General features: G+C 44.7%; 1 protein-coding gene across 2 annotated transcripts in view; it reads right to left on the bottom strand.

Moving 5' to 3' along the window:
* Positions 1-22,038, bottom strand: part of SNX7 (sorting nexin 7) — a 122,913-nt gene that overhangs the window by 49,582 nt on the left and 51,293 nt on the right. For both annotated transcript variants that reach the window (XM_066597376.1, XM_066597375.1), the window contains exons 2-5: positions 16,691-16,873; positions 14,454-14,564; positions 10,701-10,865; positions 6,222-6,420 (exon numbers count right to left, since the gene is read on the bottom strand). In XM_066597376.1, the coding sequence (XP_066453473.1) occupies positions 6,222-6,420; positions 10,701-10,865; positions 14,454-14,564; positions 16,691-16,873 (658 nt within the window). The remainder of the gene's footprint in view (positions 1-6,221; positions 6,421-10,700; positions 10,866-14,453; positions 14,565-16,690; positions 16,874-22,038) is intronic.

The following is a 22,038-nucleotide window of genomic DNA, read 5'->3' on the forward strand; positions in this document are numbered from 1 at the left end:
CTGGTCTACTCTTGTAGACACTGGCAGAATTTTTCAGAAGCCTCTGCAGGATTTTCTTTTTTTTCTTAGCGCATCTAATTAAAATATTTCCCGGTAAGCAACATTCCAATTACGTTTGTTGTACAGGTAGGGCTACAGAGAATCAGCCAGGGACACTACTATGAAAGCTGTCTAAAAGAAAATCTCAGTTGCCCATAGCAACCAATCACAGGACAGCCTTCAGTATACGAAATTAAAGCTGTGCTGTGACTGGTTGCTATGGGCAAATGAAACAGATTTTCTTTTAGACATCTTTTTATAAGAGTGTGGTGCTGCGCTACTTCTCCGTGACCCAACTATAGATGCTATGGTGATGATGAGTGAGTGTGAGGCATATAGTGTAATTACATCATACATACATGGAGGGCAGCTTTTTGATAACAAACCACAGCACATCAGGCTAAGGTTTCTTTCCCACGGTCGGCCGATATACACTGTGATCTGATCCATTGGATTCAAATGCATCAGATCACATGGCCGTATTCCCGTGGCAGCCAATATAGCACTGGGCGTCTTTACGTTGGGCCCAAAAGATAGTCCTGGAACTATCTTTTGGGACGTAATTAGAGATACGCGAGTATACTCGCTAAAGCCAATTGCTCGAGCGAGCATTGCCTTTAGCGAGTACCTGCCCGCTCGAGACTGAAGGTTCGGGTGCCGGCGGCGGGCTGGGAGCTGCGGGGGAGAGCGGGGAGGAACGGAGGGAAGATCTCTCACCCTCCCCCCCCCCCCCCCACTCCCTCCTGCCGACTGCCGCTACTCACCGCTCCCCCGCGGAACCTTCTGTCTCGAGCGGGAAGGTACTCGCTAAAGGCAATGCTCGCTCGAGCAATTGCCTTTAGCGAGTATACTCGCTCATCTCTAGACGTAATACGTCAGCCACTGCATGGGCACCTATGGGAGCCAATGACAGCAGTTGGAGAAGGCAGGTAGGAGGGAGTTTAGCAGCGTGTCTCTCCTTCCCGCTCTTTGCAATGGGAAGAGGCGGGGTGGAGCTAAGCACCACCCCGTTCCACCTCCTCCCATTGTTGACTGTGGACAAGGGGCAGAGCTAGGCTCTGCCCCCTCCTTTGTTCACAGCCAGCAATGGGAAGCAGGGCGGTGCTTAGCTCCAGCCTCTCCCATTGCAAGGAGCAGGGAGGACAGCAGAGGTGAGCCTGCGAGTGGGAGGGGGGTGAGGGAAGGGAAAGGGGCAACCGCATGGCAGCCTCGGCGTATATGCGTTGGGCCCATGCCGTGTTAACGGGCACACCAACGTTAGATTTATGTGCCCGTTCACGAGCTTTAACGCCACAGATGGTAGCATATATCGGTCGACAGTGAAAACGGTGGCCGATATATGCTTGTGGGAAAGAAGCCCAAGGGTGGTTTCACATCTGTGGTGGTACCTCTGGCTAGAGGTTCTGGTGCAGATCAGGCTGCACATACCACAAGAAATAGGGCTGCATGCAGAGCTTTCTTTCTTAAGTCCCAAAACCGTCCAGCTGTGCGGAAAGTGGGCGGGGCCTATTACAGTCAATGGGATCCGCCCAGTGCTGTTCAGTTCCGTCCGGACAGGGAACCGTTTGGCCACAGGGATTCTCTTTCCCTGCTCCCCGAATGGAGGAGGAAAGCGGAATCCCCACAGTGCAAGTATGAAGCACCCTAATATGTATATATATATTAGATGTGAAAACAATAGAAGAATAGAAGTTGGGAAACTAGTATGTTGCCCTAATCATTCAATACAGCATACAAAGAAAATAAAGACTAGGCACCATTTCCAATACATTTAGAGCACATTAAAGGGCTTCTGTCACTTAAGTCTTCCAGGATTTCCTTTGCACCAGTTTTGATTTATCCGCGCCACTTAATTTTCACTCTTTCAGGAGTGACTAATTAGAAGTAAAGAATGAAGTCAGACTCCGCTTATCCTAAACTGCTGCTGGAAGTTTGAAAAATTTGAAAAATATCCACTTCTGACACCTTGTTGGCACTTGCTACTTCCTTCCCTGTCCATAGATCCAACTTCCTATGAGCAGTGCATGATGGGAGGACCGGGGTGGTAGTATTTCTCATGTGCAGTTCAGAGTGCCAGAAGGTCCGGTCTTTCTCTGCCACTTAGAGAGGGAGGTTGGCGCTAGTAAGTTGCAGGACTTGTGAGCTATGGGCCCACAACGCTCTGGAAGGCTGCGAACACCGAAGAGCCCCACAAAGCAAGAAAGGCTGATTTAAAAAAGTATCAGAGTTACAAAGAAAACAAAACAAAAAACTGTGCAACAAGCATATAAAAGGAATTTCAGAATCAAGTGTCCATCGCATTTTGAAGCGCGGTCATTGAAAGATACATTCCAAGAATATTCAATGCTCTTAATGAAGATGATCCATACTATTAAATTAAATGACTCAATTGACCGCCACAATTGCACCTACCGGAGCCCTAATGATCTGCATATCATAGAGGAACATCATGTTAATTTACTATATGAGGATTTGGTGGACCGGTCTTTTTTGATGCTACTGGGACTGTTGCCGTTTACTTGTACTTGCTGCAACAATCTGTCATACTGCGCATTCAAGGGGACTTCGAGGATGAGGTTTATCTCCAACGAGATGGAGCACCTCCCATACTACCATCATGATGTAAAGGTCTATATTGAGGATGATCTACAAGACAAATGTATTGGTAGAAGAGGCTTAGTAAAGCCCCCCCTACATTCACTAGACTTCACAGCACTAGACTTTATAGGGCTACTTCAAAAAAGTTTATGGCAATAAAAAGCCATTGAACAAGAATCCGCACAAAACACCAAATGAATTGATTTTTGAGGTTTGCAATTCCATTGCTTAGCGTTATCCGCATCCCCAACCCCACCTCCCAGCCATTTCCCACCTCCCTAATTGCTTCTAACCTTCCATTCCGCAGCGGATCTGCAAATGCATTTAAATGTAAATTACAGATGCACTGCGGATCCTAAGAGATGAATGGAGCCCCATCCGCAGTAACATGGAGCATGCTGCGATTTATTATCCGTGCGAGGCAACCACAGATCATTTAAAATCAAATCCGCAGGACTTAAATGAAGTTTGGATGCCCCATGCTTCTCTATGGGCTGCTAGAGCCGCAGATAAATTCCACCCGTGGACATTGGGCCCAAGTATATACTTATACGGAGCCTTCCGGACCATCTGATCCAGCACTGGTATCCACGCCTTCAGCAAGTTTTTATGACCAATCCGACTGCGGTTTTGCCTTGTGTGTTCTGTAGTTGTTGACTTATAATCGGGTCACTTTCACGCTTCGAGATTTGATAGTCTTATTATGGGATCCACTACCTTTTGAAGAGCGCTTGTTTATATTTCACGCCGTCATTATCCCGGTATTCTTGCTATTCCCTACGTCTTGATTGATGTGCAGGCGTCTTACGAGACTTTCCAAGTCACCTGAATAATAAGTCTGTATTACTGATAACTCGCGCCAATATTTGGTCTTTTGGTGTTAAGGGATAGCTGGGCAGCGACCATTCAAAGGACCTCAATTACAGGTGCAAACAGCCCTCTAGTGTGACAATGTGACCAGCAGAGCGCATCCAGCGCTGCCAAGACACAGCAGCTCTGCCATTCAAGACGCACCTGGCATCTGATGCCACATCCAACAGTACTATGGGCTGTGTATACTGAAAGAGAAGAGACAAAAGGCAGGAATAAACCACGTCTGTCTTATCAGACTAGCCCTGCCAGCCAGGCACACAACCCGCTCCGGCTTCATTGATGCTTTGATGTGCTGTATATTCGCAGCGCTGCAAGTTAAAGCCCAATGCCCCGTACCATATATGCAATCGTGGTGCATGGTCCCGAAAGGGGTTACCCATGGACAACTTTTAGCACCTTTTTATAGGACAGGTTCTAAAAATAAATGGACAAAAAGCAGACATAACATACAGTAATAAACTAAAACAATCTGAATAGAAGGGTCCTACTATAAATGTAAGAGTGCTGGACCCCAACCATTCACTACAACAGGGGTTTCTGAGTTCCAATTCCAGAAGAGTATGGGACAGAGAGAACAGACGGTGGTACTTCATCTCAGTCAGACCCGTAGACTTTGATTGGAACACAAAAGGCACAAGCATGGCCACAGCTCCGCTTAGAAATAACCCAGCATGGCAGATTGGACCATCTGTTCTAGTGATCGGGCCCAGTCAGCATAGATTTATCACCTACCCTGTGGATAGGGGCTAGACATTGTACATGGGATAACCTGTGTAATGGGTTAAGTATCAATCAAGATGACATAATTATTAATACACAAGTAATCTTCAGCCTTTACAGATAACCTACGTCCTTTACAGATCTAGGAGGTTGTAGTCAAGAGTTCTTTTACAGTTGACCTAGTCTACAGTTAGAGGGAGAAGTGAGGAGTTCTGTCTAAAACTGCGATACAAACAGTTTAAAAGGGAACCGGTCATAACTTTTGGGCTCCTACAAAGTACGTTATGGGGCTCGAAGTTGAGAGAATTAGGAGTCCTGGGGAAACCGAATATCACCGTTCCAGCAGTGGGGTCCCAAAAAGTTGGCGCACACTCAGAGCTTGACTCTTCTCAAATTGGCTCGGTGCATATGCCCCCCCCCCCCATAAAGATGAATAGGGGAGCGAGTGCACAAAGCAGTCTGAAAGAGAGTCAGTCTTTGCATGCATGACAGCTTCTCAGAATCACATCGCAGGAACGAGGCATCCGGCGAGTATGAGATACAGCTCCACGGACTCCCCTTTCTCTCAACTTTGGGCCCCCATAATGTAGTTTATGAGACGCAAAGGTGATGACAGGTTCCTTTAAAGGCCTTATTCACGCACGCAAGTGCAACTTTGGTCAGTAAAAAGCAGATCTCAATGTGAGTGAATATGCTTTTTATACCAGTTTTTGTATTTTTAACAAGCGAGTATAATGTTTCTCATGTGCCTCGAAGAAAAAGTAGGTGGCCCAACTGATGTCATTTAGAACTTCCATTAAAGTCAAGAGGTGCATAGAAAAAAAAAAGCGGGATCATGCATGTGCAGCGTCCGAGGAGCAGGCCCCAGCCTAGGAGACAGCAGGGAAGAGTTCGGGCCTTGTTGTGGCGGCTCTACAGTCTCCCACCCGGAGGGTAAACTGACACGTCCAAGGGCCGAGGGCAGGTTAATAAAAGGGAAACCCAACATTGGATTACCTTAGTCTCTTATGTCATGGGTGACACCACAGTTTCTTCTGCCGTGGGGGAATTCTTTGTTGTCGGGGTAAATCCACACACACGGGGTTCTTTTAAGACACAGCCTCCAGAAACGGACGGGCGACTGGTCGCTTTACTTGCAATAACTTGTTGACAACTCCAAAATACACGCCAGCAGGAAAACAGCGCAAACACATCAAAGTGGTGTAACAAGGAAGATTCATGGGTGAACAGGAGAAACCACAGTCCTGTTATCTGTATGTCCTGATCCCGGCAACACTCATCTCTCCAACACACACATTTGATAAACAAGGGTGCGCTGCATGGTGGTTCCTCACTCTCTCTCTCACTCCTAGCATGGGAAGGGTCCGTCCATATCTCCTCGGAACGGCACTCGGTAGCCTTCATTTCCGCCTCTTCCATTCTGGGACGGACAGGCTGAAGGTGCCTGCGTGGTCCTCTTGCAGAACTCTTCTCCCCTCTCTTGCAAGCCCAGAACAACCCTTATACACACACCTTGCAATCACATATCACATAAGGCCACGTGACAAAACAAACAGATACATTTTCCAGACAGTCAGCTCACATACCAGACACTTAACTCTTTCAGTGCTGCAGCTATGCCATACACATCATCCATACAACAGAGGACACTGACATTATATAGACAAATGCATGCATACAGTTATGGAGGGGCTCCGTTGTACGGGACCACTACACATGCCATGTATGTGCATTGTGTTTTTTTTTAAGCACCTACTAGCTTGAACGGGCAATCGAATCTGAATATGCATTATTTTTTATTTATTTATTTTTTTAACATGGACTATTGGTCTACAGAAAAAAAGCAAAAGAATAACACATGAACATACATATTGGGTCCGAGGTCTGTCAGTTTCAAACTCCCATGTGACTCGGATGTTAAAAATCGCCAGTATGAGTAAGCCCTAAGTGGAGGTCCAAAGAGAAGATCCTTGTTAATACAGATTGCATACCTTTTTCTTCTTTATGAATTCTTTGCGACACTTTGTCCAATACGGATATTTTCTGTGCAAACGCTTCAACGTAGTCTCCCAATTCTATAAACTCATCAGGGCGGTTTTTAATTCCCCTTACAGAAGACGCTACGGCTTTGATAGTCTGCCCCATCCTACTGAGCAGTCCAGGACCTTGTTTTTTGTGAGACGTCAGCTCCTGGTGGAAAGAGAAAAAAAAACAAATCTGCAAACTGCTTGCATCTAACGCACACTTATCAAACTTGGAAGGTTAAAGAGTCGAACAGCGTTAGAAAAACATGGCCGCTTTCTTCCAAAAACAATGCCACACCCCTACAGGTTACATATGGCACTGCAGCCCCATTCGCTTCAATTGGGACGAGGTATAATAACAGGCACAACCCAAACACAGGTGTGGTAATTAAAGAGCCACTCTACTGATTCTTCTTCTCATTCATTATGTAGCAACAACCATTCCCCAGTATATTTAAGTCAGCTATATTGTTAGCTTAGTCATTTCTTTCTATCTGGAACCCTCGGGCTCGTTCTCATCAGATGATCATGTGATCTCAATTCTGACCTGCTCAGATCTCCTTGGGATTATGGATTTATTTCCTAGTCAGTCTTTGTTATGCTGTTATATGGACCTACCACAGAAGCAGCCTAAAGGGGAGAACAGACACTTCTGTCACAGTTCCTGATGATGATCACACTGCTCCTGTCACACAGTTCTAATAGAGGAGATCACAGCTCATCCTCCTGACTCTATACTTATGGTCTGTAGCTTATTTAGGTGAATCTAGATGGTAATGATAATTAAACAGTCCCCCAGCAGTCTGAAATGGTCTATCCTCACAACAAAAGATCTCACCATCAAGATAGTGCCTGATAAGCAACAGACAGGGGGGCTGAACTACATGGAACAAGCTGCAATATACAGAGGAGACCTCCAGAGCATGACAGTAAATCAGATTAGGGGAGCAGGGATGGAAAATGTTTTATATCCAGAGTGGCCCTTTATGAAAGTTGCTTGGCTGTTTCTTTAAAGTCGTAGGATGCGCCTGCGCACAAGCACCACCGCTGTCCAAACACCTCCTCACTGATGGAAGGGGGCCTCCGGGCATTTAACATTTTTCCTGTGCATTGGTGATCAATATCAACTGTAGGAAAACCCCTTTAAGGGTGGAGCGTTACTATTTCTCAATGTATTATATGTAGCCATTTCTTGTGTGTATCTGGTTCTTGAAGGTAATAGTCGTTACACCCATCACCCACTTTCAGAAACGCCAAAATCCAAGATCAGGCCGGTTATTCAGGGATACATCTTTCTGCATAACTATGGAGATTTACCGTTCCACGGTCTAGGAGAGACTGATGGGAAGCCAACGGAGCAGATATGGTCGTCACCCAGCCTTTCCAGAAAGTGATAAAATTAAAAAAAAAAAACAGTGGAAATGCTCCTAACTCCACTGCAGATATATTCTAATACTAAATATATTTATACGTAATACATTGCTTCTACATACACCGAAAGGCCACTTTATTAGAGACACCTATCTAATAGCGTGCTGGGCCTCCTTTGGCCTTCAGCATTGCAGCAGTTCATTATTGTGTCCATCCACCAATACCGAGGACTCAAGTTGTGCCAATAAAATATTCGCAACACCAGTCTGACCAGGCAAGGTTTTCCTACTGCTCAGTAATCCACGTTTTGTGCTCTTTGGCCCACTGGAGTCTTGGCTTTCTGTTTCTTGCCTGCTCTAATGAGGCGTTATATATTTGGACACATTAGCTGGAGCACCAGCAACGTCTTCGGCTGCAGTCTGCTTAGCTGTGCGCTGCTTGTCAGATTCTTGACATCCATTCCGACCCCTTTAGCCAACAAGTTGTGTATGTCCACAGGATCCCTTTTCACCTGAATTTTTTCCTTGATCGCACCATTATCTGTGCAGTTAAATACCGGCCATGGTTATGCCAACACTAATGACTGAGTGCTCACACTGGAGAGGGAGCGATCGCCCTCGCAATCCTTCTGAAGACCCTTAGATGCGAGGCGTTCTCACATGGAAACAGCCTTACATCCCTGCGGGGCTGAAGTAATCCCGAGGCATGGCTGTCACAGCCAGATCAGGGGATTGCGATGTTCTCCCATTGTTCTCAATGGCGCCGGCGCTGTGATTTTATTTTCACGCAGCATCGTAGGAGTGAAAATATCACAAATGAAGATGAATCCATTGAAAAGCTCTGGTTTCATAACCGTGCGTCACTCACTATCGCATCGTACAAAAATCATGCGATTTTCTCGCAAGTGTGAAGTCGGCCTAAGGCCGGTTACACGTGGCCGAGAATCTTGCGCAAGTTTGGTACACAAAACAGACTCACAAAACTTGAATGACGTCCTATACATAAGCGATGTTTTCGTGGCGTGTCCTATCTTTTCGCAGTTCTCGGAATGCATCACCTATCCTTTTCAATGGAACAGTGAAACACATCCCACGCAATGTGCACGCAAGTGCGTTGCAAGATTTCCCATTGAAGTCAATGGGAAACACTTGGCGATCCTCTAACGCACCTGAAAGCCCCCCGGAGGATCGCTATTTCGCAGAAGTGATGACATGCGGTTTTGCCAGATAAGTGCCTTGCATCAACGTAAAAACGTACATTGGCCAGGGCGGTATCAGACAGTTTCTCAGACTGATCTAGTGCTCGCTCGTGTGTAGGAAGCCTAATGTCGATTCACACAAACTGAACTACGGAAAATCTGCTTACTTGATTTTATGCTGCGCTCCCCAGTCAAGGATCTAATTGCCATACAATCATGAAAAGGACGGTGTCCCTAATAAAGTGTCCACTCTGTTCCCCTAACCACCTGCTCTTTTTGGGACATATTATACTTTAATTGTGAAACATGGTGCAGAAAGTAATCTTAATCCATTAAAAAGCTATTGTTCTCTTATCTTAATACATTGTAAAGTAATTCAACGTGTAAAATAAACAGCCATGTTAGCATGCCACACAGTGCTGTCACATTGCATCAAGAGTCAACTAAAGAACATCCCATCTGTATGTTGGAGAGACCGTGCAGAAAGCTGAGCAAACAGGAGAAAAACTAGAACAAACAGGGGGCCTAAACTAGGTTATGCCAACAGGCCCATTTAGACCCAACGATTTTCGCAAAAAATTAGTTTAAAGCCGTCTTTTGAGTGATAACAGTTGCGTCTAAATGCGTGGACATCGTGCAGTTTTCGTGCACGAGTAGTTCCTCGCTCAATTCTTGAATTTAGCGATGAACTTTTATCAGCAGTGTGGCTGTTACCACAGATGGCAGCGCTGATGAGATTCTTTTAGCTCGCGTCCCGCTGGTAGTGCACAGCGGGATGCGAGCTGTAAGCGCACAGAACACTACAGCTGTTTGCTTATGCAAAACAGCTGTATGGTTCGCCGAGTGATAATGGCGGTGTCCTGCTTCGCCTGCATAGCTCTTAAGTAGCTACTTAGCTACTATAGACTATGCAAAGATGATCGCTCAAAACTGTCACTCAGACTGTTTGAGCAATCATCTGTCAGGGTAAATGGGGTCTAGGAAGCCTCAAATGTCTTTGCTGAGACTAAAGCTTAAAAAGTCTTATTTTTATATTGATGAATTATCCACTGTAAGGGAACCAAGTTGATCAGCTGTTCAGGTGCCCGCTGTCAGCGCCACAACACAGTGGACGAAGAGGAAGTAAATAGCGCCGACCTCCATGTAGTGGCAGATGTTGGTAATTGCATGCGTACCCATCCTTGCCACTGCACAAGGGTTGGAGCCGTCTGCTTCCACTCCGCAGAGTGTACTGTGGCACTGACATTGGGCGCCCAAACAGCTGATCAGCTTAGGTCCCAAGCGGCAAACTCCAGACAATCAACTATTGACCTATTTTCAATAAAAATTGCCCGAAAAACCTCTTTAACCCTTTCCAATCCAATTTGTTTCCTGGTTTTCCTAGGGGGCTTACTCTTTTTCTGCTGTTATACAATGGCGCTATATGCTGGCTAAAGCCAGTACTGCATGAGGTGACACGTTGGATAGGCTCCGACAGCAGAGAGGCTGGCAATATACAGTAAGAGAACCCCGATGGATGTCTTCCAACATCAGAGCTGTACAGCCTTAAATCATAAGGTCTTCAGAGGTCAGACAGTGGATTGGAAAGGGTTAATATCTGCATCAAGGGGACTTAGGAGTTATCCAAGTAACAGAAAATCATCTCAGCAAAGAAACGTTAACACAAAATACTTTGCTCAGTGTTCTGCAGTAAATGAAGGCTCTCGGTACAACGAGGCACGGTCTCATTCTAAAAAATGCATTTCAATTTCCTGAAAAGAAGCGTTAAAAGATTAAAATTCATAAAAAGGAAACCACTTCTGCAGAAATAAAACATCCCATTAAAAGGAGAAATGGTTATGGCTAAAAACTTTTTAAAACTATTACAGAACTCTTACCCATGCTTGAGCTGTAAGGAAAATCTTGAAGTCCTCATTAAAAGTTAATGTGGGATGATCAGCTATTCTGTTCAAAAATTTATGCAATGCTTTTCTCCGAGTCTCAATGAAATCGTCATTAAACCTTTCCACCATTCCTTTCACTATGAATTTCTCTGGTAAAGGCTTGGAAAGAAAAACATAATTAATAAGCCCTTATAATAAACACGTTATTTACGAACTATTGATATGGGAGGTTTGCGACTACGCAGGGTTAGGGTCTTGGAAATACTAGAATATCACCCAAGGAATCTCACTTGCCAAGACCCTCGGGCAAAACTACTGAAACCAATGCTTGGAACGATCTTCTCAAGTCGCTCAGCCAAATATTCCTTGGTTTAAAACCACGTCGTTTTGCATCTGCCATTGACAAATTTTAAAAGAACAACTTTAACCCCTTCCTGAAACACGCTGTACATGTACAGCACATATCGGGTGTCACTGTATGGACCACAAAGGCAGATAGAAAAAGAAGGACATGGCGCTGTGAGCAAGCGAGGTTGGTCCAGAGTGGAGTGCTTTAATTAGAGGAATTCTGTCACCAGACTCATGAAGTTGGACTCCGAGACATGGAAATGGGTCATGCTGGTTCCTCCCAGCCCGCTTTATGCGGACTGACAGCTGTCTTCTTCTTTTGTGTAGAGGAAGAGAGCTGTCACTCTTTATGCAATGGGTGGAGAAAGGCTGGCACGGCCCGGCTCCGTCACATTGAACCCCTTTAGTGGCACGCCTGGAAAATCCCGGGGCTTGCTGCACTGACCATGCAGTTTAACTCTGGAAGATTTCTGTGGACAGTTCTAGTGCTGAAATGTGCAGAGCACTGAGCTATCATCAGAAATCTTCTGGGGTTTTCACTGCATACTCAGCGCAGCAAGCCCCAGAGATTTCCCTGCCATAATAACAACTGTTAAGCTAGTACAGTACTTTCAAATACTTGTGAGATTAAATTGCATTGTTGACTCATTTGAAAAACCTGCCCTGTGAGGCATGACATGGTGATGCTTTTGTCAGGTCTTCTATCCCCCAATAAAGTACAGCTTAAATCATTTTAGAAATGCACAGGGAGAGGTGTTCTTCGCTGTTTGCATCTGCAACCATAGAGCTGTACTGTTAGCACATCCACATCAGGTGCGGGCATTCCTGCACTGTTCCACTGTCCTTCACCGAAGGTCCTTATATAAGGAACGCTCCTTCTGTTTCTACGGTATGGAGCTGGCTCAGTAGACAAGCCCCCATCCATATAAGACAAGTGCCAGCCATGTTTAACAATCAAAAACTTGCAATTGGAGAGGACTTCGCATTTAAATGGGAACAGCCACAATTGGTGTCCATTCTGACAGTTTGATTTAAATATAGCGATCAGGGTCTTTAGGTCTTGGGGGAAAAAAAAGTGGGGAGGGATTGCCCGATTTGTAAAATCTCTGGACAACCCCTTCCCCATGGGGTAAAACAACAAATGGCGATCTGCACACCTCTCCCCACTCCGCTGCGTGTCCCAACAGCACTCAGTCCCCTGATCCGGTATCTCTTGACAGCTGCAGTCCCACTCGGTTTACGGGGGACGTCACAGGGGCTGCAGCCAATAAGAGAGCTTTGTTATTTTACTGCATGGGAAGGGGTTGACCAGAGATCTTACAACTTGGACATAACATGTTAATATTGTACATGACTTAGGCCTCATGTCCATGGGGAAAATCAGGCCCGCTACGGATTCTCCATGGAGAATCCGTAGCGGGTCCCCCCTGCCCCGCGGACATGAGGCATAAAAATAAGAATGAACTCACCTGCTCCGGACGATGCGGATCTTCTCTTCGCCGGGGCGTCATCTTCTCTGCGTCGCGGCCGGATCTTCTTTCTTCCGCCCGGCGGATGCGCAGGGCACGTCGGTGACATGCCCCGCGCATGCGCCGGCCCGAAGAAAAAAGATACGACCGCGACGGAGAGAAGATGGAGCCGCGGCGAAGGGAAGATCCGGAGCAGGTGAGTAAATTCCGATTTTTGTCTCCCGCGGATCCGGACGGCTTCCATAGGCTTCAATAGAAGCCTGTGGGAGCCGTCCCCGCGGGAGACCCGCACGAAAAGGGAGCATGGTCCACATTTTTCATGCTCCATTTTTTTTAAAATCACTTTTATTGACCATCCGCGGGTATTTATCTACCCGCGGGTGGTCAATGCATCTCTATCCGCTGCGGATTTTAATTCTTCTTTTGCCCATGGACATGAGGCCTTAAGAATTTAGTCCTCAACCTTCATTAGTCTTCACTAAAAACTGTTGCATGTGGCTGCTGTGTTCATCTAATGTTGCCATACACATTAGGCCCCCTGCATATTAGCGTATTTTGTGCCACATGCTGTCAGTGTTAACGCACAGATAGAATCCCACACATTTCAGGCCTTTGAGGACATTCACAATGACGTTTTTTCACAATACGTCAATTTGCTGCCTTTGTGTAAACTAGTGAAAATAATTTATTTTTTTGTAATAACTAAAAAGTCTTTTTTTTTTAGTTATTTTTTCTTCCCATTGAGAACTTATTTAATCGCCTAAACAGTATAATGCAATACTTTGGTATTGCATTATACTAAATTTTAACAAGCTGCCTAATGGACACCTACCACAGGCACATTTTAATAGGCAAGAACAATTACGGCACCCCTAGGTATTCAGAAAGCCCTAGATGGTCACGACACCTTGACAGCAACCCCAGGAGCTTATCATGCGGGGGCATGCTGGACATCTAAATCCTGATCGATCGGGACATTTAAATGCTGCTGTGAGAACTGAGGGTCTACAGCCACAATCTGAGTTCTCCCTGATCACGACTATTGCAGACACATATCGGCTGTCAAAGGCAGCTGAAATCCACCATGTATGGAGCAGACTTGACTCCTAAGCCCCCTGCATACAGAGCATATGATGTGGACGTCTATATATGTTTTAAATGCACAGGGTATATGCAATTGGAACGTATATAACGATAAGCGTGTCAGGAAGAGGTTAAAAATTTGACTAGTTTGGGAAATATCCAATCTAGGTTATTATTATATAGGTTTGTGTAATTTGGGGAACCCCTTTCAGTTTACAGGCTTGGCAAAGAATAAAAGATGGCTTTAGTTTATTCTTGGTGTCTTACAAAGGAGAGCTGGAATAGATACAAAACTCTTCCTCAAAGAGCAGAATACAAAAGATTAAAGCATACCTCCACTGAATCTCTACTGCTCACGATTTGATCTCCGCCACGGAGAGATGTTCCTGCACTCCAGGCGGTACAGTTGCAGAGGCGACCTTATGACGCCTGGCAGGTACTGTGCGAAAGTTCTTTTCCCAAGTAATAAGACGCATGCAAGATACTTGATAGACAGGGCCAAGGTAATCGTAAGAAGGCATTATCCGGTTGACATCTCGTCAACTATAGCAGCCAGTGTGCAGGAGAATCCCTCGGCTCCCTATATCAGATCGGGCTGGAGATATTCACATATAGCGGTCTACTTTAAACTCAGTCAGACCTACTATCACACATAGCATCCATACTAAAGAGGAGAATGATTTTCGAAGGAGGAACGAAGAAGAATATTCAGACTTCTCATCTCATTCCGATCTAATACAGAGGAACATCGTTTTTTCCTCTAGGCGAGAACATCTCCAAGATAAGGTATCTAACACCGAACGACACAACCGGGGGTTCTCAGTGTGCCTCCATACACAGAACTTACCGGAATTATTAAAGTTGGATGGGCGTCTTCAAGTCTACTTTTTAACCATAAGAAATCTTGATATCGTCTTCTGACTTCAAATTCACTGGAATCAAATTCACTGCGGGAAGTCTGAAAATATAACACAAATACCTGATATACCGATAACCGAGATTGAAAAGCAAAACCAAAGAGTATGCTGGCTAGTCGCGTAGTATTCGTACAGCAGCGGTAGGTCTACAACGCGCTACAATGACCTGATAAGGAAAACATGCTGTGCCGTTACTAGACTGAATATTAGGTTTAATCAACAGTCTGTATAACTTGTAACAGCAGGAGCAATGGAGAAGGTGGTCATACACCAATGAAGCAACGGCTTCCGAGAAAGCTCTACAAGACCATCCTGTTTTAATAGAAATAAATCCGAGTTGCGGTCGGCACCAGGACCATGGGGAGTCCAAGCGCAAACTGCGATCAGCGTTTCCCTGCCTGTGTTTTGCAGAGGTAAACACGATCGCGGTAATTAGTGAAAACTTTAAGGGTGCTATTATACCAGCGCTAGCGCCATCCGGTAACACTTGAGTTTTCCCGACAGTTGCCAGGTGACACCTGTAAGCGCAGGTGACACCGTACAATTAGCGCTGGGTATTAATAGCACCAATTGCTGGGTGGCACCTGCGCTCACAAGTGCTGTCCAGGAGTTGTCGGGGAAACACAGGTATTAGTGGCTAACACTAGTGCTTGTTTAATAGCCTTAGGGCAGCTTCACACGGCCAAGAAAATCGGGCTAGAGTTGTGCGCTGCAAGCCACGAGTGACTTTTCCCTGCATAGCACTGCAATGCGAGAAACAAGCGCCATTATTATTGAGGAGTACTGTGACCGCTGCAGCAGGGATTCCCTTCACCCCCGAAGGAATTTTTGTTTTACAAGCGTTTTAAAAAAGAAAACCAAAAAAAAAAAAGTCACAGCCGCACGTTGTTGGTATGAATCGGCCATTACAACATGGGCAAAAAAACTGAACAACTTGTTGGGGAAAAAAAATAATAAAATTGGAGAAGAACGCAACCTTCCCCGTCATCATCAACTGGCATCCCACCTCAAAAGGGTTCTGCAGATATTCACCTACCAACAGAAGCCTATACTAGCAGCGCCCTACCCACCAGAATAAGATTCCCGTTTCTTTGGGTACCCCTTCATCCCTGACAATTGTCCAGAGTAAAAGCTTATTAAAGGGCAGCTACCACCCAACCGAAGCTGTCGTTTTTCGTTAAGTAATGGGTCCCAATTAGTTAAAAAGTCTTATTTAAGTGGCGGGAAGTTTTTACTTTTTAGATTAAAAATAGCCAGAGTTATGGGCCATTTACACGTAACGATTATCGCTCAAAATGCGTTAACCCTTTCCAATCCAATTTTGCATTCAGGGTTTCCTAAAAGGCTCTCTCTTTTTTCTGTTATACAACAGTGCCATCTGCTGGCTAAAGCCAGTGTGTGTGCGCCAGAGAGGCTTCGACAGCGGAGTGGCTGGCAGTAGACGGTAAGAATACCCTGTTGGATGTCTTCTGACATTGGAGCTGTACAAGCTTCAATCAGAATGTAGGAAGATGTCAGACAGTGGATTGGAAAGAGTTAAAACAAATTTGAGCTGAAAATCATGCAGCGTAAATGAAAAAAAAAAAATTAAAAAAAAAAAAATCACTCACTTGTCATTAGTACTGACTTTCATTCAGCATAAAAACTATTGCTGGATAGCAGGCTAATCGCTACGTGTAACTGCTTCCCATTCAGCGTTTTACATTGAAGGAGAAGGGATCGCAGGCTTCTCGCTCGGCCATCAATAAGTCTGTCTAAACGATTTGCACAAGCGCTAACGACCTTAGCGGTGACACCGGCGCTCGTGCAGTCGGTTACCCAACAGTTGTGTAGAAGAAGCATTAGTTGATAGGTTCACTTTAAAAGAGTGCGACAGACTTGCTATCCAGCTATCCATCCCCCCTTGTTACAGGCAGTTGATCGGCTCATGTAAAGAGACCTTGACTCTTGTCGTCTTTTGACTGCAGTAGTTCTATCTCCTCTCCCACTACGTGAAGACCCCAATTACACCCAAAGTTCAAGAAGAATCAACATTTTGAACAATGACACCAACCTATATGATGCAAGGGTTGGGTAGTGATTACCCATTAGTTCGCAATAACATTTTCCAGAAGTACCGAGTATGGGGTGATAAAATTCTAGAAATTCTTGGGTGTCCAATACAGACCTTTGTTGCAATCCGGTAGGTAATAAAGGTTTCAATGGCTGTGATGTGACTTTCAGGCTCATCAACTGTGATGAAGAGGTCCCGGACTTCAGGTTCATCCTCAAACTTAATCTGGTTTATCATAGATGATGGAGAGGCCAACATCAATGGACTAAATGAATTGCCATCGTTGAGTGTTGCATCCTATAATAAATAAATTTATTTACAGGTTATAACGACATCATTAGTGACACAATGGGGCAGGTTTACTAATACTATCTAATAGTTAGACAGTGCGAATGTAGACTAGAGTCTCAAAATGTGCCATACTTAGCAGCTCATGCTGAAAAAGAGGTCTGTTGGATCTTCAGACTGTCTAGTCTAACTTTATACCAACTACAAGTTGACTTCGTTTACGGAAAATATTGTGCCAAAATCTGGCACAACTTTTGGAGCAAATTTTGAGACACAACGTCGCATTCAGGCCATGTTACCTTTTCCACGAAAGCATGTCCGTTTGACAGAAAAGTTGTAAAAAGTGCCCAAAAGGGTCTAGCCCACACAGTAAATATGGTGCAAGTCATCTTCAACAGTTTTACTGGTTCAAGCTGTGTCAAGTCTACCTCATCGTTTTGTAAGTGAATGGTTTAGGAAACATCACAGTGGTCACCGGTGAATCATGCCCATGACTTAAAAGGGGTATACTCAAGACTGAAAGCTATTAGCTAACCACGATAGTGGACAACTGTCTGGTTGTTGGGGGTATGACCACTGGGACCACCATGCATCACAAGAAACGGGGTCCTCTCTACCCTCAAAAGAACGGAGGTCAAGCATATAGGTTGCAGCTCCATTCACTGGAACAGGTCTGCCAGAGATTGAGTTCAAGTACTTAGCCATCCTGATGCAGTCCCATGGATATGAATTTAGCAGTAGTGTGCAAGCATGACTCCATTCATTGGTGGGGGGAGATATTAGGGACCACCGTTCTTGTGATCAGTGGTAGTCAGAGCAGTGGTTTCTCCACCAGATACTTATTCCCGGCCAAAGTAATAAGCTAATTTATTGTGGTTACTGGATTTCCCTCATCTCTGCACTACCAAGTAATGCTACGATCACTTAATCTAGAAACAGATCCAACCAGGTTATTCCATTCCAAGTAGTAGAAAGGAGATGACCCAATACAGTACAGCAGGTGTACTGAACAGCACAATGCAAATGGTTACAAAGATTAAAATATACATTATTAATTTCATATTGTATACACTTTAGAAAAAAATAGTAGTCAACCTCCCCACATTTACTGCAAACTACTGGATTTTATATGTGAAAAACAAGATTAGTAAATTAGTCGTGGAGAAAAGCAAATCTCTACCGCTCACTCCGTCCCTTAAACGGTGTATTTTGGGAGATTAAATGATTTACAGCTTGGCTATTAGAAACAGAGAACAATTTAGTTACACTCCACTGTCAGGCGTTCGATCTAAAGCCAGTCAGCACAAATTTGAAAGCAAGTGCAGTTATGATAAACAAAAAAAAAAAAACTGAAAATATTTTGTTTTTTACTGTTTCTTTGCAGCATTTTTAGTTTTTTTTTTTTTTTTTTTGAGTATGGTTGTATCACCCTTTCCTAGTTTGACTCCACATACAGAGTTGAGCAACTTTGAAAATATTTTGTTTTTTACTGTTTCTTTGCAGCATTTTTAAAGTTGCTCAACTCTGTATGTGGAGTCAAACTAGGAAAGGGTGATACAACCATACTCAAAAAAAAAAAAAAAAAGGCCATTCCGGTGATAACACTTCTTTCCATCCCTGTGCCCCTCATTGGATTGCCTGTCACATTCTGGATGTCTCCAATGTATATTGGAGTCACTTTCATGCAGTGCAGCCTCCTTCTTGATGCTGATTAGAGATGAGCGAACGTACTCGGTAAGGCCGATTTCGCAATCGAGCACCGCGATTTTCGAGTACTTCACTACTCGGGTGAAAAGCACTCGGGGTCGCCGGGGGGCGTGGCGGAGCGGGGGGGGGGGGTAGCAGCGGGGAACAGGGGGGAGCCCTCTCTCTCTCCCCCCCACTCCCCTCTGCAACCCCCCACTCACCCACAGCGCCCCCGAGTACTTTTCACCCGAGTAGTGAAGTACTCGAAAATCGCGGTGCTCGATTGCAAAAATCGGCCTTACCGAGTACGTTCGCTCATCTCTAATGCTGATATTTCTCCCTGCATTCTGTATCATAGGATTGCTTCAGCATATCACTTGAGCAGCTAGAGCCTGTACCATCTCAGCCTGCTGGAAGGACACTAATTATTATCATTACTTTATATAGTCTCCTAAATAAGCTACAAACCATGAGTCTAAAGTTAGGAGGCCGAACCATCATCTCCTTCATTGTAAAGGAATAACCAGACAATACTAGCCAACATATTAATTGGGGAACTAGGTACATAATTAAATGGGGGGAAAAAATAAGTCAATCTTTAATATTTCATCTTATATTTTAATTTATGGATGACAAAATTCGTTAGTCCACAAATTCTGTAAACTCCAATATTTCATTAAACAAATTTTATATGTTCTCACAATGTGATTGGAGCCTGTTGAGATTTTCTAGCACATATGGCATATACATCTCCAAACAGAGAGACATGAAATCAGATTTGTTTTTTTTCCAAAACCGGTCACTCTTACGGCTCCTATCCATGGGCATAGCGACTTCCCGCGGCAGATCGCCAAAGCCGGGGAGAGCTGACAGATAGGCTCACTGCAGAGAATCGCGGCAATTCGCAGCATGCTGCAATTTAAATCCAGCAAGCGGAGAATCGCTATGATTCTCCGCTCGTTGACAGCAGGGCTACGCTTTCTATAGTAAGTCTATGGAAAGTGGTCACTGCGTTACGCAAAGCCGGAGTATTGCCGCGGGGAACGCAGTGAAAATTTGTCCGTGGACAGGGGGCTGTGGGTTTTGAAGCTGCGCTTATCCCGCGGAAATCTCATGGTTTTTCAGTGCGGCCAAACCGCAAGATTTCCGTGGGATTTCCGTGGGAACCCAACCTAATCGTTCAGATTTTCACTGAATCGTGAGAATCGGAGCCCGTGTAAAAAGGCCCTTAAGACGCATGGTTGACTTTGAATGTGGAGAGGGTAATATTAAACACCTCTGGCAACAGCGTATCTCTTGAGGAACAAGTACTTACAACCAATATGACTAGACGTGCCTTTACACAAGATGACTATTTCCAGTATAAGGCCGCCCAGGAGCAGGAGCCGGCAGATGGATCTGCGCTGTCAGCCTATCTGGCCGAGAGCGGAGAATCGCAATGATCCTCCGCTCATTGACAGGGGGCCACCGCTTTCCATAGCAACACTATGGAAAGCTCCAGACAGCGTGATTTGCCGGCAGAATCACGCCAGTGGACAGGGGGCCTAAATCACTTGAAACATCGATTTTTCCTGTACATACCGCAACCAATAGGGCACTTGGCAAGAAATCACCCAGAAGATGCCAAGTTTGAGCTCACTGAAGTGAAGCAACTAGTGAGTGACTTCTCGCTCACTATAAACAGGAGTCATACATGTTTGAACGACTGCCTGTTCAATGTGAGTGGAGGCGGCTGGAAGAGATCTCTGGCGTGCTCTGCCTCCATTCACTGAATGACTATCCTTCCCGTGTAAAAGCACAGTTGGAAAAGTTGTTGGGATAGCGGTCAGGTACTTATGCGTCCAACCTATCCAATGTAAAGGTACCTCTAGTACCAACATCTGCAGCTTGGGAACGCCCTTACCTGTACAAGGTTGTGAGCAAGGATAAAACTGGCCTGAATGCTTATGGCAAGACAACGTGAATTACTGGAGTTCGAACGAGGCACGATAATGTTTGCCAGAAGGTTAGACATTTCAGTGTTATGTATCAACCATCATTTAAGGCATTAAATCACCCACTGTGAACAGCGCAGTGGTCACCCATGGGTGCTTAGGCATCACAACCGGTGGCTGTTGACTAGAACTGTTTGTGCAAATAGACAATCGACTCCAGCAGAAATCACAGCCGCGTTCAATGCAAGAGGCCCCACATGTATATCCAGCAGGTCAGTGCAGTTAGCTTCCATGGAATATGGGAATCATAGAAAAGAAGATCAACCAGGAGTGCCCGATACCACCACATTGGACACAGTGCTTCAGGATACCACGACCTCAGTTGTCAAGCACTGTATAGGCTAGTGGAGGTTCCATACTGGTGTGGGGTGCATTATGTCATGGGGTGGGTCCGCTATTCTGCCTAAACACATCATTGACTGGTGCCAACTACATTTCACCAATTGGTGATCACTTGTGGCTCTTCCTGGACTTCATGTACTCTCTAAATGATGGTATATTCCAGCAGGACAACGCATTGGACCCAAGCTGTCTAGAACTAGTACAAGGAGCATTCTGGAGAGTTTCTACAAATGGTGTGGCCTGAACATTCATCCAACATGAGCCCAGTCGAGCATTTATAAAAGGTGTGGTGGAGTTGTCTATTTGCACCCAAGATCATGAACCTACAAAATACCAAGGAGCCGTGTGTGGCTATCCAAACAACAGGGTTCAACATCCCTCTAGACATCTTCTGTCACTTGTGAAATTGACACCACATGGGTGTTGTACTTTGCTGGGCTAGAGAGGGGTCCTACACAACACAAGTTCTCTCCCTATGACTTTTGGCATGTCTGTGTAAATTAAGTTGAGTACTACATGTTGCAGGGAAAGAATAGGACCACGTACAAAGTAACCGCTTGTCCTAATGACCACCATCCATGATCGTCAAATCCTCAAAAGTTGAACAAATGTGTAAGAGCCTGTTCACTTCTCAAAAGGTTCAAAGAGTTAGGTAAAAATGCATTGTAAAAGTTAGTCTTTTGTGTAGACTGAAGTAAAATAAACTTTACAAAAAGGTCATCATTGTATTTATAGAGATAGTAATGGATGGTGCAAACTCTTCAAGGCCATCAAAAATGTTCAAGTACTGGCGAGACGGGCACTTCAATCTAATAACAGGTTGTACGATTTCTTTCTACCAGGTACGCTACAGATGTGTCTTCTAAAAAGGTTCTACATCAAAAGTGTCGAAATAACTAATTGTTCTCAGAAATTCTGTTTTTCTTAAAGCATAATTAGAAATGGTTGTCGACTGTATTAACATTGGAGAGTTACTGTGAAATGGAAAAGACAGAAAGGAATTGGCAGAGACACCTGCATTAATCCCAAATTTGAAGGTTCATATCCTGCTGTAATAAAAAGGTAAGAGATTCTAGGTCATATAAATATTTGCTGGCTCTAAAATATTCTGTTTTAATTAGAACACTAATGAGGAGTTTGTTTTTACGTTTG

The sequence above is a fragment of the Eleutherodactylus coqui genome, chromosome 3 (assembly GCF_035609145.1).
Source record: "Eleutherodactylus coqui strain aEleCoq1 chromosome 3, aEleCoq1.hap1, whole genome shotgun sequence".
Classification (NCBI taxonomy): domain Eukaryota; kingdom Metazoa; phylum Chordata; class Amphibia; order Anura; family Eleutherodactylidae; genus Eleutherodactylus; species Eleutherodactylus coqui.